This window comes from Macrobrachium rosenbergii, chromosome 8 (assembly GCF_040412425.1).
Source record: "Macrobrachium rosenbergii isolate ZJJX-2024 chromosome 8, ASM4041242v1, whole genome shotgun sequence".
In the NCBI taxonomy this organism is placed as follows: Eukaryota; Metazoa; Arthropoda; class Malacostraca; order Decapoda; family Palaemonidae; genus Macrobrachium; species Macrobrachium rosenbergii.
The window spans coordinates 66869150-66887380 of NC_089748.1; the positions used below are offsets into that span (position 1 = coordinate 66869150).

At 35.9% G+C, this 18231-nt stretch overlaps 1 protein-coding gene across 14 annotated transcripts in view; it reads left to right on the top strand.

Annotated features, from left to right (window-relative positions):
- Hsf (Heat shock factor) overlaps nucleotides 1-18231 on the top strand; it is a 207815-nt gene that overhangs the window by 164285 nt on the left and 25299 nt on the right. For all 14 annotated transcript variants that reach the window (XM_067107883.1, XM_067107889.1, XM_067107893.1 and 11 more), the window contains one exon: nucleotides 8151-8256. In XM_067107883.1, coding sequence (XP_066963984.1) covers nucleotides 8151-8256 — 106 coding nt within the window. The remainder of the gene's footprint in view (nucleotides 1-8150; nucleotides 8257-18231) is intronic.

The following is an 18231-nucleotide window of genomic DNA, read 5'->3' on the forward strand; positions in this document are numbered from 1 at the left end:
GCGCTGCTAACCAAAAAATCGACAATAATAGCACTAATAACCCGCTTAATGGCACTGTTAACCGGATATCAGTGCAGCTAACTAGAGATTGGTGCCGCCGTGAAGTGGAGATCGGTGCTGTTCAGCGGAGATCAGAGCCGCTAACCAGAGATTGCCGCCAAAAATCCAGTTTACGGCTTCACTAGACAACCGCTGTAAAACCTGATTGCCGTTACCCAATGCTGCTGGGACTGCCTGTATTCGCGGATTTTAGGTATTCACGGGGTGGTTGTGGTATGCATCCCCTGCAAATACCTGGCATCAAATGTGTATTTCATCTATCTATTTATCTATCTATCGATATTTATATACTGTATATGCAGTCTCCGGGTTACAGTGGGGTTTCCATTCCAGTGGTGTGCCGTAAGTCGGTAAACGCTGTAACTCAGAACATTTTGATAAAAATTTATAAAAATGAAAGAGAGAGGCTGATGTAAGCCTGGGGAAAGAAACAGGTTTTTAAGCTTTGCCTTGGTAATAAACCGGCTTTCTCCTCTCCTTGTAGTGAACCCTACTGGTGGCTACAGCTCCTCCCTAAACCTGTTTTCTCACCTCGTTATAGCACCTACAGCTACACTGGTCAGATTCCTAGTTACAGTGCTCATGACGCCATAATCGTAAATATAATTAACCCTTAAGGGACGGCATAATTTATCAATGTGCAGCACCCCAGACCGGGAAAACTGAGGTCGGCAAAATAAAAAAAAATCACATCAGTGGAAAGAGAGTGACATGTACATTCACAATGTATAAATAAAAAAATTCTAAAAAATTTTCCCTACCTTCAACAAGAAGTTGAAAATTACCATTTACAATCCCTTGTGGGGCCTCATTTACAAGAGAATTCTATATTTTACCAACTTATATGTTTTTTCTAATAAATAAATTTATTGTATTTTATAAAATTATTATTACTGCTCTCACAATATCAAAACAGATGAGAAATAAAAGCAGTAACAAATTTTTGGCATATTTGTTGTAAAATATTCACGTAAATTTACGAGAAGGAAGATTTGGTAACTTTTTTTTACTTTTACATGCTTTTTCTAATATTTCTTTGCAATTTTCTTTGTAAAATTAAATTTACAACTGACATACTATCGTAAAAGACAAAAACAAAAAAAACAGCAACCCCTCCGTATATTTACAAGCAAATTTACAAAAAGACGTGTGAGAGAGAGATGCAATACTTTCCCCCTTGAAGTCACAAGCATTACTGATACTGGCATAACTCTCACGTCTGTATAAAAGTTGCTGTTAGTGAATTTATAGCATATAGAAGTATTAGAAGTATTGGCACCTTTGTTTCGAATCATTGTTATCATAACAGTGGTGTGTAATTCTGCTTCATACTGAAGCTCAACCCATCCACCTCCCCAAACCTGTTTTACTTCACACTGAAGCTCAATCCGTCCCTTCAGGGTTAAAGAAACCTCAATCAATAATTGTGATTTTTGGCGACTCACGAAGTGCTATAGAAGCCATTCAAAGTTACAGACCCAAAAATTACATTGTACAACACAATAAGTTAGCAATCCATAAGCTGTATAATAATGGAACAGCTATAGAAATATGTTGGATCCCTACCTATATAGTGATTAATGGAAATGAAGAGGCTGATAAAACACCCAAAGAAGCAGCCCTTATGACGAGATCAATTGTAAATACTGCATCCCTATTAATGATTATGTAGCACATATAAAAATAGGTATTTTACAGATAAATGCCAAAATATATAGAATGAAGAATCTGAAAATAATAAATTAAAACAAATAAAACCTAGTGGTGGAAAATTGAGTTCATATCAGAGAGAGAGAGAAACACAAGTAATTCTGATGTGTCTTCGAATAGGCCGTAGTTGCCTGAAACGTGGACACTCAATGAACAACCCACATAACCCTGCTCCCAAATGCTCAGAATGCAAAGTAGTGATAACAGTTAAACTTGTGTGATTGTCCCAATTATAACCAACTGCGGTTATCAAATTTCAGAAATAAATCGATAGGTGACATTTTGGCACAATCTCTGACATTTTCAATTATTCCAATTTTAATGGTCATGAAAAACTGTAATTTAACGGACAAGCTATAAAACATAAATAATGAAAATACAAAACTTTTAGGGCATTTACTGAATAAAAAAATAAGAATTTTAACACTTACTTATTTTGATTTTTATAATAACTTAATTTTTTTTATTGTGCCAATGGAGACATGAATGTATTTAATGTCTGCGTGTGTTCCAGTGTAAAAGAATATGCTTTTGTACATGTTTTTATAAAAATTAATTTCCATTCATTTGGTCCCAGTGCTTGGCCTATGGCCTAGACCTGGTACTACTCCATTTCATCCTAATCCTTCGTACCAGCTCTATGAGAGATGATAATCAGCTCAGTGGTCGGGGTAAACTATTTTAATATTAATAATACTATAGAAAACATATTTTTGTTAGTAGCTGTAAGTTATCAAACCAACCCACTATCCCTAATGGACAGGTAGAGGAATCTTTGGTGGGTGTTTTGTCAGAGACGTGGCAAGTAATGGTGGAGCTTTGCAGACTATGCCACTGTTATCACATATGCAGAAGGGTGAATAGTGATCTTTTAGGCAGTTGCTGTTAGACAGGATAATGAGGCTTGCTACCTTGCATCTATTGATATTCCATCATTGTATCAGTAATGGCACTGTTCTCACCAAGACCATCTGTGTGAGAATTTTTGATTTTAGTTGGTCTCTCTTATGAAGCTAATGAGGCTTGCTACCTTGCATCTGTTGATATTCCATCATTGTATCAATAATGGCACTGTTCTCACCAAGACCATCTGTGTGAGAATTTTTGATTTTAGTTGGTCTCTCTTATGAAGCTCCAGTGGGACCCTAAGGGTAACTTCTTCGAGGACTTGCAGTGGATAATGAAAAAACATGTTTTTTTTATTGTGGGGGGTACACTTCTGATCTTGGCCTTAGATTTTACATTAAAGCTGCATAGAATTTTAGCTGCCATGGAAAATTAATAGTTGATGTTACAGGAGATACTCATAATTGCAGAATTTGAATGGGCCAGGAGATACTCATAATTGCAGAATTTGAATGGGCTGAAGTTTTAATTTCCAAAATATGCCAGGAGAATTATTGGTGAGGAGAAGGGATATGTGGATGAGTTAGATTCTAATATTTCAATTAACTTTGGTCGTACTTTTTTGTAAAATTACTGTACAGAGATCAGTAAAAAAAGAAAAATTAATAAGAATGTCTCTTATGAATAACAGAAATATATAACATGCATGAAGGCCAATTCTTCTCTCAGGAAAAGTGTTTAACAGTATAAGGTCAGCCTTCTCCACACAGTAGAGCCATGGGCATGTACAAAGTAACAAGAGGGAATTTTTTCAGAGATGTTACTTCAAAATGCTGAGATTAATGGCATTCAGCCATTAGTAAAATCATATAGCAAAGAAATTGCTGAATGATATAGTGTCCAGATGTTGGAAAACAGAATAAATCTTATGTTATCAAGATGGGGAGGATAGTCAAAAATGGATAGGTGAATGAGTTGCAGGAATGCAACCATTGAGTCAGTCAGTATAATACTGGAAAATGCTAGAGACCTGGAATGGATGTAAATTTGAGCAAAAATGCAAAAAAGATTATACTGGTAACCATATAATGAAAGCACTTGTTCGACAGTGTTGTTGGTAATTATAATTAAAAATTGCACCATTGCACATTGAAATACTGCAATTTTGCAAGTAACACAAACATTACCAAAATAGCAAGGCAGTAGCCCTAGTGATTTCTTGGGATCCAGCTGAACTTTACACTTAATATAAGCAGTGTCTTGATATAAATTTAAAATATGAATGCAAACTCACAATACAAGGTACTGCACTTTGCTTGCCTAATGGGCCTTGTGTCACTACTCCTTTTGGCTGGGCTTATTGATTGAATACACAAGTTTTATTATTATTGGCTTTCTATCTTTTCAGATTGTTATTACTGTTAAGGTTGTTTATAGCTCACCTGCCTTGTTGAAACTAGCAGAACCTCTCTCTGAGGGATGTTGTGTGCCTGATTTGTTAGAATTCAGTCATGTAAACTCCAGGGTTTCAGTGGCTCCTCAAGTCCTTAAGCAGCATATGTTTCAGAAATGGAAGGCATTGGCAGTTTTATGAAATTTACCCCAAGCAACTCCAATGATTTGCTTTCAGAGTAAAGTGTAATGTCAATCCATATCCATTGAACATCCCAAGGAAGGAGAGTGTGGCATTCCTTTTTGAGAAAACGTCAAAACAAACCAGAAGATGCACAGCATTACATTGTCAGTATTTCCTTGCTCATATCCTTATATGGCAAGGAGGCTGGAAACTGTGTTGTGCAAACTAAGGAATGGATATGCAAAACTCACTCATGGGTTCTTGATGCTAGATGATCATCCGTTATGTGATGATTGAATTGTCCCCCTGACTGTGAGACACTTGCTGGCCAAATGTTGTATCCTCTTGGATCCTCTTCTGGGGACATGATAGGGATAGACATTGCATCCATGCTAAAACTCTTGGGGAAGTGTGTCAAGATCAGTTATGTATTTTTATTAAGGAGACAGGGTGCCTCAACAAAATTTAGGTTATATACATATCAAGTATACTTTTGTTTAGAATATACAGTATATATAGTTTATCATATAAGATTATGTAAATTATTTTTAAGTATTTATTTATGTGAAATTTTCCTTTTAGAGTAATTTTAGGTTCCTATTTTATTTCCTTTCGGCATCAATAACCTAGATGTTGCAAGGCCAGTTTTTAATGACCATACATAAATATTTTCATTACATTGTAAAATAACATTTACATTACATCTGGGCAGCTGTATTAAAGCATCAGCATTGATAGATATTCACAGTAGGGAAAATTACAGATTTGAGAAAGTTGGTATTTTTCTGGAATAAAACATCATAATTGTGGTATTGACAATAAGTGTTCATTTAATGTTAGTACATACTTTGTTCATATAACTTTAACAAAAGATGACATGATTATCATTGTACTGTATCACATAATTTTCAAGATTTCATGGTTATTCATTCTACATTGTTAAAAAGTCCCGTGTAGATGAAAGTAAGAAAATTATAAACCTGTTATATTATTTTGCAAATAAGATTTTCTGTTCTACATCTTGTTTAATACAGTAAATTGTTTTCATTGATTTAGTAAGTACCACCTCAACTTGTGGATGTTGTTACTTGACAGACTCTCCCAAGTCTGATAATAATAAAGATATTTTGTACTTAGAAATTGACAATTACAGTTGGGTTATCGGACTTTGGACCAAGTGTACCCAAGGGGGCAACCTCTTGTCCTTAGTGGATAACCTACTAAGTATGCTCAGGGTATTGGATGGTGAGCGAATCAGAATGCACACACCCAAGGCTTTCCTGTTTGTGTCAGTAAGGGTGGATGGTGAATGAACAATCACACTCACATTGAGTAAGCTTGCCTGGATGTGCCTGTGAGGGCGAACAGTAAGCAAACACACCCACACGTGACCAATGCTTACCTTTGTGTGCAACATGTTTGGAAAAAATATGCTCTAAATGTGGGCTCTCTCTCTCTCTCTCTCTCTCTCTCTCTCTCTCTCTCTCTCTCTCTCTCTCTCTCTCTCTCTCTCTCTCTCTCTCTCTCTCTCATATAAATAAATTTCATTGACATTCCTTAATATGTTATGGTACTGTATTGTGCTTGATACAGTACAGTAATGTAGTGTATATATACAGGGTGTATGCACACACATGCATTGTGTTAAGATAAACTATACTCTTACAGTGTGTTTCCTCTCTCTCTCTCTCTCTCTCTCTCTCTCTCTCTCTCTCTGTTTTATTTTATAAAGAATATGGGGTTACTTAGGTTTAAAAAGAAAGTTTTTTATTGTAGGGGTTTTGTATACAGTATTTTACATGTAATCAGAAATAAGTACAGGTGGATACACGTATGTTTAGGAGCAGTCAGTTTTGCATGCACTATATCTCTGAGTTTGAGTATGTAAATCAGTACAGTATACAGTATTTGAATTTGAATGATAATTTTAAAATACTAGTTAGGATAGGCTTTAACCCTTAAGGGTTATGGGCTAATTATATATCATGCACACCCCCATACTGGGCAAACTTTAAGGTTGGCCAATTTAAGAAAAAAAACACATCAATGGAAAGAGGAAGATATGCAAATGCACATGGTGTAAGAAAAAAAAAATACAAAATTTTCTCTTCCTTCCACAGGAAGTTGAAAGTGACTATTTACAACCCTGTGTGGGGCCTCTTTTACAAAACACTCATAAATTTTACCAAGTTATACATGTTTTTTTAATAATTTATTTTATTTTATTTTGTAAAATTATAATTACAACTCACACAATATCATAACAGATAAGAAATAAAATCAGTAACAAGTTCCGAGCATATTTGTAAAATATTTACGTAAATTTATTGAAATCAGGAAATGCAGTGACTTTTTTTGGATTTATACATTTTTTTCTAATATTTATTTGCAAAATTACAATTATAACTGACATCATGTCATAAAAGGTAAGAACTAAAACCAACAGCAATCTCTGGGTATATTTATAAGCAAATAAATAAAAAGACATCCTGGGAGAGAGAGGAGCAAGACATTCCCTCTCCAAGTCAAGAACAATAGCAAAGTTCCCATGACGCCCACGATTGAGCTGAGCTGAATTCTTTAGTTGCCACATTTCATATATGGGCCATTGAAATATTGGAAACTCTTTCCCGCTCGATACAGAGAAATCGTATGGCGTGTATATTACCGTAATACTTCTGAGAGGGGATTCGTCCACCACCCAAAACCTGTTTTAGATCCTCTATTGAGGGGATCCATCCATTAAGGGTTAAGTACTTCATATGGAACTGCACTATACAGTATGCTATAAACTATGCAAGTTGGCTCCAAGTAGTGCACTATCATGTAAAGTATGTGACAGTCATTGTTACTTAGTGGATTTTGTTACTTAAAAGAAGGAGCAGACCTCAGAGCTGTCCATTAAGTTGTGGCCCTGTACATTATGTAACTTTAATGTATTGGACTTGAATTTAATATTTATCACCTTCAGGATGGGAGTTTTTCAAAGCATGTTTATTTTAGGACAATGAAAATGCAAAAAAGCTCTGTACAGAGTATAAAACATGCCTTTATTCAGTTTACATCACGTCTTAAGCTGTTTTTATTTTTCAGAAGTACTGTATGTTCTTCATGATAGCAATTTCTTAGTGCTTTAGAGTTCTTAACTCAGTTTTGAGAAGATTATTTTGTGTAACAAGACTGTACAGTGCTATCCCAGCGCTGCCCAGGATAACTCTGAAGGACAATGAATAAGCATTCTCTCTCTCTCTCTCTCTCTCTCTCTCTCTCTCTCTCTCTCTCTCTCCCTCTCTCTCTCTCTCTCACTCTTTTCTTTCCCTCCCTAACACCCCCTCTCTCTCTCTCTCTCACTTTTTCCCTAACACCCACTCTCTCTCTCTCTCTCTCTCTCACTTTTCCCCCTAGCTCTCTCTCTCTCTCTCTCTCTCTCTCTCTCACTCTTTCTCCTCTCTCTCTCTCTCTCTCTCTCTCTCTCTCTCTCTCTCCTTTGGTGCCATTGATATCTTACCCCCAGAGTATTATTTTCCACCCCCAGAGTATTATTTTCCAGATAGTAAGTTGTATGTATACTGAAATTAGGTATGATAAATTTGTAAAGTTACTAAGTCTATGGGCATAACCAGCCCCATTTCAGGGAAGCCCCTCCCACCCCACTCCTTTTTTGATGTCCTTTGGTGCTAGCGATGTCTTAAGTGCTGATTTCTATATAGTAAGTCAAATGTATACAAAGTTTGGTTGAAATTGCTCGGTGCATTTCAGAGTTATGCTGGCACATACACACACATACATACAAACATCCATTTATTTATATATATATATATATATATATATATATATATATATATATATATATATATATATATATATATATATATATATATATATATATATATATATATATATATATTGCATATACATACATACAATAATATATTATATATGTTTTTTTTATTTTTAGGGGTGACTTACAAACACACATGGATGATATGCAAAATTCCATAGAATCGTTACAAGAGATCATGTCAGCTGGAACTTTTAACCTGGATCCTACTGTGCTTCTGAGTGTAAGTATATTATATTATTTTGCAAGGTTTTTATTAAATACTGTATATGGATTTTTTTGGTAAGAACTGAATTGGTCAGGCATTTTTTTTTCATTGATAACCATTAACAAAGCCTATGGTAAAGGCAAAAATTTGAAGTCCTTATATTGGCTAAAGTGACTGGGTTAATTTTTTATAGAGTTGTACAACATTGCTACTGAGTTACAGTTTTATACTCATGGGTTTTAGCAAGTGCCATCCCAAGGTGTAAGCAAGCCAGGCAACCACCTTGTGTCAAAGTTTCAGGGGCCATTACAAATTTTTACAGCACTTTAAAAAAGGATATAAAATTATGCAAGATGCCTCATAACCCTCATTTCCTCTTGTTTCCAATATCAAATTCATTCTGTGACAATACAGTAAGTATTTTTGTTGGCAGTGCAAGGGAGGAAATGCACTTCAGAACTTAACCAAATAGTTTTTTATGGTTGTACTGTATTTCATTAGGAAACCTAGTAAGTAATGAAATGGTAGAAGTATTATGAGTAAATTTAGTATTAAGTGCACTGTAGACTACTGGCATATGTAGGTAAGTAAATTTTACTGCATTGTGGTAAATTGGGTAATGTAGTAATATTTAATAAAACTTCTCTTATTGTTCATATATTTTACATTTTTCTATTTGGTTTCTGAGTGGCCCAGGCAGCAAACATTCACAGTTTCCCAGAAACTTGACAAAATGTTTCTTAAGATCTTGCTGAATGAACTTGGATCTCAATCCTACCAAGTCCATAGCCCATAAAAGTGAAGAGTGAGACAATAAATGCACCTTTTTTGTAGTTCCTTCTAGTGACCTTAAAATCATGATGAATTGCCCAGTCACGGCACCTGATTGGATCAGCTTTCTTTGGGTGTCAGAAACTTTCTAACTGGGCCTGTGCTTACATAAATTATTTGTTACTAAATTAGAATTGAAATGTGGATCAAGTTAAAGTTGAAGCACTTAGGCTGCTACGTAGGAGATCAAAGGGACCAGATGAAAAGTAATAACTAGAGTGTATTACAGGTGGGGTTCCAAGGGTTGCTGCAAAGATCCTTTAGTACTATCTACAGATTACTTTTTCAGGGCATTGTTATCAGAATAAGTAATCTCTCCCATATCTGGATTAATACACCCAAGGCCCTGCTGGATAATGAAAATTTCTGAATTTGATAAAAAGTACACTGTGAATGTAAAATGGCAACTTCATACCCATAATCCCTTAACCTTGTCAATACCGCATAACTGCATGCGCTAAATATACGTATGAACAACAAACAACACACTTAAGTCTGCTTATAAAGAGCATAGAATACTTTACACTGTCCAGTACTGTACACAATATGCTGTATATTGAATGGATAAATTCTCTCTCTCTCTCTCATCTGTAATATGCCATAATGGCTGATGTATGGTTAAGTTGAAAAATCTTTTTTTATTATAAAGAATAACTTGGAGAGAGAAAGAAAGGCAAGCAAATGCACAGTAAATGATGCATACATGTATGTACATTCACCACCCAACTTACAAATGAGTTATGTTCTGAACAGTCATTTGTATCTGGAATTGTTTGTAAGGTGGTTTTTAATATGTAGTGTATATTTTTTGTTGAAAAATTATTAAAACTTTGGAAGATATTAAACTTTGAAATATGTCATGTTTACATTCCTATTTTCGCTGTTGTTAAATCATGCAGTATTGTAAAGAATTTCTTTGGAAGTTAGAAAGGTAAAAAGAAGAAAATAAAATTTAAATTCATGGAACATTCAAAATTTAGTATTTTTTCCATGCTTTGGAAATTATGAACTCTGAGAGAATTTATCAGGAGCAGCGTCTGACATTGGAAGTTCATAAAATAGACAAGGCACACCATCATACTTTGACAAAAATTCATATATAACGTTTCCTATTGGGAGAGGAAACATAGAGAACAGGAATTCATCAAAGAATGAGTCAAACCAGGAAGATAGAAATAAGTAGGAATGTATGAGTATTTTTATGATTGTAAGAAGAATATATGGTAGTTAATCACATGAATACTCAGAGTAATCAGGGAAGGGTTAAAGGAACAGGTTGTTCTTCTTCCTTGTGCAGCAAAAATTCTTACCAGACAGAATAGGCACGCAGAGAAAAATATTAAGTTATGGGTGGGGAAGGGGGCATACTCCGAACACAATTTCAACTTGCGACCCTGTCTATTCATGTCTCTTGAATGTCTGTAACATGAATGTTTGTAAGTAGGTTGGTGACTTTCTAACTGTTCGCATGTCACATGTACAGTCGCTCTGGAAACTTGTGGCATACTTTTCAGTGTGCTTCAGACAAGAGTTTACAAAATAGTAACTGGCAACTTTAATGCGGCCATCTCTCTTGGGCCCCCTGATCAATCCCTTGATGAGGTTGGGGACTTAATGATCCACTGCAGGGAGAGTTTGCTCTTTTACACCTACTCTCTCTGCTGTGAATTCAACCAAACATTGGGACCTATAACTCTTTTACTCTTCCTCCTATTAATTTCCCCCCTTCCCTTCTTCCTCTTTTGTTGATGACCTTTGCATGGCATTGAATTATGGACACCATTGCTTTTGTAACTTTGAAGGAGTGTGGAGTTGGACAGCATGCCAGGCCACCCGTAGAGTACCTGATGTGGTCAAGCGAGGGGAAATTTTTATGTTAAATGATGCTCTCTGTGCGGGGTCCGATCTTGACGGACTGACAACCCTCAAAGCACGTTCAGTATGGTGTATCTCCAGGTGAGGATACCAGAGCAGTTATCACTTTAGGTGACATTGTTGCTCCCCCCCATTGGGCCTACATGGTGAGAGGGACCTCATCCTGGATGAAATTTATATTATTCGTTATATGGCGAACAAACCAAGCCTCTCTGCAACTTCTGGCTTGGCAGTGGACGACTCTGATGAAAACTCACTTCAAATAAATACCCTACAGAAGGCAAAGAAGAACTAGATACAGGCAAGACCCGACCTTGACACACACTGTGACTCCCTCTTTGGAAGTGGAAGTTGGTCAAGGTTCCTGACCTTGGAAACAGACAAAAAATATTAGGCTTTAAAATTAGGAAATTACTTGTTGAGTCAACACCCAGCCCCTGAAATGTCATTCAGACAATAAAAGACCAGGTATGGTTGATAAAACCCACAACAAAAAATCAAGCCAAAAATTATATGAGTATAACAAACAATGATAACATAAATGTAAAAGTAAAAAACATAATAGTATGAACAGTGTATGGGGTACCATGTTACTTCCTGATAGTAACAAACCAATTGAAAAGAATATGTTATTAGATTCCCTTAAAAAGAGGTATACAGTACTAATGTATAGGATTGTGAAATATATAACATAAGGAGTAGACAAATATTCAGATTAGCAAAAATAAAATTTGAAAGCCAAGAATTACCCTTAAAAATTAAAATTTATGAGCCAAAACAGAGAAATAAAAGCACACATTCCAAAACCACTACAGTGGTGCCAAAACTAGTAAGTATGGACATACCAAGAAAAATTACTGAAATACATCTGTATGTACGTATTATGGATCCAGTGAGCACGATACAGCAAAATCACCATACAAGGTCTGTGGAATGCAAGTATTACAATACAGAATCAAAATTACTGCAGGAGAGAACAGGAGTGCTTATTAAAGAAGCTAAATTAGAATTGAAAGTTGGAGAAATGCATAATCCCGCTAGGAAACACACTTTTTCTACTATAATATGGTCAAATAATGAAAGAAAAATGGAAATAGATAAGGATAACAAAACCCTGATAGATAAATATCAAGGAATAATAACTACTTTGCAGGAAAAAACTAAAATAGCAAAGAACCAAGAAACATATACAAATGCTAATATGGATAATATTTGTTGAAATTCATGGGAGATATTAAGGTAAATGGAAGCACAAGAAGATAATACATATACTACAGAAATATTAGAAGAAAGTTGTAATGAACTGGAAGCTAAAGATAACGAGAGCCCTCAGAGAGACATCCACCCAAAACCAAAAAGCCAAATATTATCAGAGAAAAATCTGTTAAACTAAAGACAAAAGACCGGAAGAAAGAACATTAACCAAAAAATGATAAGATATACCTGTATCTCCTAAAATAGTAATAAAACCAATGGAAGCTGATACCCAAAACATTGAAGAAATAGTTGAGGAACAAACCATTGACAAAGATGATTATGTGAAGGGAGGAGATATTACTCCATCACCAATAATTGGTGCAGAAAGAGTAAACAAAAAAAAAAAAGAATGATACATGAAAGCACATTTGGATGTAATGAATCTTTCATTGAATTGTGCTACAAAAACAGAAACATAACAAAAGACAGGTTAACATACTTTATAAGAAATTTTATGAAATACAGAAATAATGGAACTACTAGTTTGAACACTCATGAAAAGGGCATTATATGCATTGGACACCTAACATGTAATAAAGGAAAACAAATAAATTTGTGAGTAAAATCTCAGAAAAAATGGAAATTGATAATGCATCCAGTTTCTTCTAGCCCAGGTAACCAGAATGAGGGGAGGCAAGAGGTGGGCAGTATACAATAAGTGTGCAGGTTTGCTAGCTATGAAAAATACAAATTAATTAAATATTTGTCATTCGTTAATATGCAGAACAAACCTGGGTCCTAACATTAGGATAGACTCACTTTTGGTGGGAGGAAAGAAATTCATGAACCGACTGGAGGTTCAGCACACTCACTCTCACTTCCTGGGTAAGGGAAGGCAAAGGAAGGAGATGTAAGCCTCTGATATGTTAAATAAATAGTTTATCAAACAGTCAGATTACTGGGCTAATACACAATGTGAAGAGACAGTATAAGAGAAAGTTAAAGAACTATACCTGTTAAGACAACAAACCTATGTTAGCCACCAGTTTCGTTATTTATCATTCGTCTCTCCCTGTGTCAGAGAGAGGAAGGACTAGCTTCTGAGAGGATTTACTCATGTAGGAATAAAATATACTCAAACAGAATGGCTTTTCACTCACCTGTATCTAACCAGTTCCAGCACATGATGGATTAACCTTCTCACTGCCTGCCAGTAGAGAAGAAAGGGGAAAGAGAAAAGAAAGAGATCATCATCTCATTCATTCTCACTTTCATACCATCATCATAGGCAAGATACAATTTGTCCTGCCAGGGACACTGGATGAGCTACACAACTTGTTGAGCAGCCACCACTGGACCCAAGGAAAAAGTGTCCAAGGTTCTGTGGGCAGTGTCCCGCAAGTAGAAAGAAAATCCTATGAACAGACAAGTTCTTTTTGAATGCCAAGGACTGACCCAAATCCCTAACCTTATGTGCTCTTGCATGCACTGTTACAGCATTAGAGGCTGAAGAAGAACTATAAGTATGCCTGATGACCTCACAGAGCCAAAAGGAGATGGTTTTCTTGGACACTTCTTTCTTGTTCCAGCCTCTGCTAACAAAAAGTCTTCGACACCAGGGTCTGAGGTAATGAGCCCATTTTAGTTATCTGTGCAGTGCTCTTACAGGACATAATAGCAGTTCGTCCGGATCGTTATCAACAAAATCTCCCAGAGAAGGGATTGAAAAGGACTCAAACCTGTCATCATGAGCTGAGGAATTTTAAATCTTAGCTACAAGAGGAAGTGAAGAAAATGATGGAAAAAGGAGCGGTGGAAGTAGTCAGGTATCCATCTCCAGGATTTTACAGTCAGGTATTTCTCGTTCCCAAGGCAACAGCGATTGGAGGCCAGTGATAGACCTCTCAACCCTGATTCTATTCATCAGAAAGACCCAATTCAAGATGGAGACGCCTCGTACAGTCCTGGTAGCTGTCAGGAGTAACGATTTTATGCTCACGATAGATCTGAAAGATGCTTACTTCCAAATTACAATCCATCGCTCTGCCCAGAAGTTTCTTTTCTTCAGTCTGGGGGATGGTATACTCTACTTAGCTTTTTGGGTCGACTTCTGCAGTGGCAACTTCTGCTCCTGCTCCATCTTCAGACTCTCTCATTCAAACAGTTGTAGACAGAGTTGACATTGTCTTCCAAGGAAGGTATGACGTGTCGTGAAGAGGAAATGTCGCAGGCCTCTTTGTCTTCTCGTCAAATTTCTTGTTCACATTCGCTTCGAGAGACCTTGTGTCTTGTTCTAGCTCACGTGTCTGCTGAAAAACTCCGTTGTCCCAGAAGTCCTGTCAGTCCACGTCCATATAGACGTTCGTTTGTCCATCGTTCTCAATCACACTCCCCAGGAGGGTCTGTAATTGTCACTCCAGTTGTCGCGGCTGTGTTTTTAGACACTTCTGCAAAGGGGAGTATGTACGTGCAGTTAGTCTGGATAGGTTGGGCTTACATCCTTGTAACCGATACATGTCCATCACTTAGGAATCAGAAGTCTACCTCTCGTTCCTGTGAACAGGATGATTCCCTTAGTAACCTACTCTCGTCATCAGCGGGCATTCAAGCCCCCAAAATGTTAGGACCTGAAAGGGCCCACGCCCCAGTTTTAAACAAGGATGTTTCACATTCTGATCCAATCGATAGAGTAATAAGAGATTCCCGTGGTCAGGAGGTAGAAGATATTGAAAACCAGGAGTTTATTACTACATACGCTGAGGTTATCAAGCTCCTTTGTGAGTACAACAATCTTTCTAAGGAAGCTGCGACAACTTCTTTGGATTTCCCTACAGGCATTGAAGCTTTGCTCGGGCCTAAGAAGGATTCAGAGACTTCTGTGGAGTTGCCATGCTCAAAGCATGCTGATTCTGTCCTAGGTTTTGTTAATTCTCTCATCTCTGGGCATGATAATTCACTTCGATCTAGTAGATAATTCAAGCTTCTACCCCCACCACTTCCTCGGCATAAATGATTTATACAACCCCTAATGTGGCTCTACAACCTAGACAAGTGAACCCAGATCTAGTCCGAGTAGGTCCAGGGTTGTCTTTGGATCAGGTGAGGCCAGAGGGCCCTTCCTTCACTTCTCAGGAGGCTGCTACCTTGGAGTTGACTGCCTCTTCTACTTTCCAGACTGTCTCTTGGCTGGACTTATGGTCCACAGCAGTGGCGAAAATCTCTTCCATTGCATTGGGTGTTACAGAAGAGAGTGCCCCTTATATTAGACTTGTTACAGTCTGGAAGTACAGTATTATTATTGTTATTATTATTGTTATTATTATTATTATTATTATTATTATTATTATTATTATTATTATTATTATAATTATTATAATCAGAATAAAGATGCATCTAGATTGACACATTATTATTTCTCACTAAAAATCAACCAAATTAGCTGAAAATCACCTCTATGATGTAGATTGGTGTAAAAAATTGATTTTTGAGACTATTAAGTAAGTTTGAAGTGAATTTCAATGAGTAATATTAATTTGAAATCTTTAAAAGCTTCATACAAGCTTATTAGCTGGATGGTATTGACTAAAGGTATTGACTAAACTTTCTACAAATGTTTAACTAATAAAATACTTTCAAAATAATAAAATAACTTTAATATTACTCTAAAAACAAGAAAATTAGGTTTTATTATTACTGGCCCAAAAAGTCCCTTGTAGATCTCATGTTCTTCATGGACTTGGCAGGCCAGCTCATGAAAATTTTTCAAAAATTCAAGAACCGTGTAAAACATTCTAAAATTAAGATAGAAGACTGAATATTTGACCCATAGCTTTGCTAAACGAGATGAATATATGTTTAAAATCTTAAAAAGATTGGCTAAGTTTTTCTAATACTTTTAAGTTTTAAGTTTGAGCACTCTGTAACTATTATTACTCATAAATGCCCTTTGAAACAATGGGAAATGTGTGAATCTAGATGCAGCGAATGTGCGGTTAAATACATTAAGCTCAAATAACATAGGGAACTTCGTAAAATGTTTTAGCTTGACTTTTATTAAGAAAAACTATAGATTTGGATAATTTAACTGAAATTCCCGAATGTAATCACTGGTGTTCCTCATAGTAATGCTTTTGGTCAAGTGTTCTTTGAGCTGTATAAGCAAAATATGAGGTTTAGCATTGAAGGCAAGATTGTTGCTTACACTGATGATGCTAATCTATCTGTACCAGTCCCATCTCGTGAGTGTAGATCTCATGCTGCTGAATCATTTAACAGAGTTTTAGTTAAAATTAGTCAAAACTCAAAGTATGCTTATTATTAGATCAAGAAAACAGGATCTACCCCCACCTCACATCTTTTTATTAACTTTGCTTCTTTTACTAATTGCAACTCATTTAGAATTTGTTTTTCTTGACTGAAATTCATTTTTGTGAAAAATATAGTTTAACCATCATCAGTTGCTTAAAAAATGTTTTTTTAAGATGCTTGTCTATCCTAGGGAAATGTTTTAATTCTTTTATTCTTCAATTTTATGAATGTTGCCTCCCCTGTTTGCATCTTAACTTACTGGGCAAAAACTTGAGCTGTATTTCATTTCTTATGACAGACCTAAATTTTTTTGGCACTGTTGTTTAATTAGGTCATTTTGGATGTTTTATGACATTTTTGTTTTTCTCCTATAAAATTTTCAGAGACTAGACTGTGTGCCATTAAGTAGAATAGTAGATATTCAGTTAAGTCCAGCAGCCGTGCATTTTCTTCTGTAAGATTCAGTACCACACAGTTATCTATGAGTTTTGTTCCAGTTATGACCAAATTATGGTATGGCCCTCCTAATTACATACAGTAGCTGAGTCGTTGGAACTACAGAATTTCAAACTTGTTGCAATTTTTTTTTTTTTTGAGCAAGCATACATGGTTTTCGTGTAATTGATTGTTTTTTTATTTGGCTTTTAATATTGGCCTTACTTTGTTATGTAGTTTATGCTTCGTGTTATATTCATTACTTCTCATTTTCCTTTATTTGCTGGGTTGCTTTCCCTGTTGGGGGCCTTTGGCTTGTAGCATTTTGCCTTTCCAGATTCTATAAAAAATATGCAATTTATAGGCCAGTTAGATATAATAATACAGTGCTAGTGCTGCAAGACAACATTAAGAAAAATCTAAAAATCTGAAGTTCCTCGTTGGGTGAGTCGGTAGAGTTGTGGGCTAGCACTCGCCAGGCCCGAGTTCGAGTCTCCGGCTGGCTAATGAAGAATTAGAGGAATTTATTTCTGGTGATAGAAATTCATTTCTCGCTATAATGTGGTTCGGATTCCACAATAAGCTGTAGGTCCCGTTGCTAAGTAACCAGTTGGTTCTTAGCCACGAAAAATAAGTCTAATCCTTGGGCCAGCCCTAGGAGAGCTCTTAATCAGCTCAGTAGTCTGGTAAAACTAAGGTATACTTAACTTATAAAAATCTGAATGCAATTAATTAGGCGTACATGCGAAAATAAGACCTTTTAAATCTTTTACAGAATAAAGAACAATTTTTATGAAAATCTTATATTCAAAATTAGTGCAGTAATCTAAGTCAATTATGTTATCAGATTGATACCTTAAACATTTTTGAAAGACGGAAAGGTTTTTCTATTTTCATGTTAATGACAAAGCCAGGTTAATATACAGTAGTTTGCATCCATTTGCAGTCTGATGTGAGGTGCAAACTATAACTTTAGTCTTCACAGATTGGAGAATTGTTATCCAACTATGTTCAGACTTTTAGGTTGTAAGATTCATGAGATAAATGCTCAGACTTTTAGGTTGTAAGATTCATGAGATAAAAAATGCGGCTAGTAAAGGGTGCTAAGACTTTTACGTTGTAAGATTCATGAGATAAAAAATGTGGCTAGTAAAGGTTGTTTCTCAAAAATATTAAGCACAAGGAATCTATACAGTAACTGAAGTTATATGCAGACAATGAACTAATCAAAATTCTAACTTGGACCAATATTTTTAGTACAGAATTAGTCAGTACGCTCAGCTAATGATTGCCATGTCAAGTGAATAGGCAAGTTAGTCATAACATACGGCTAAAATAATCTTA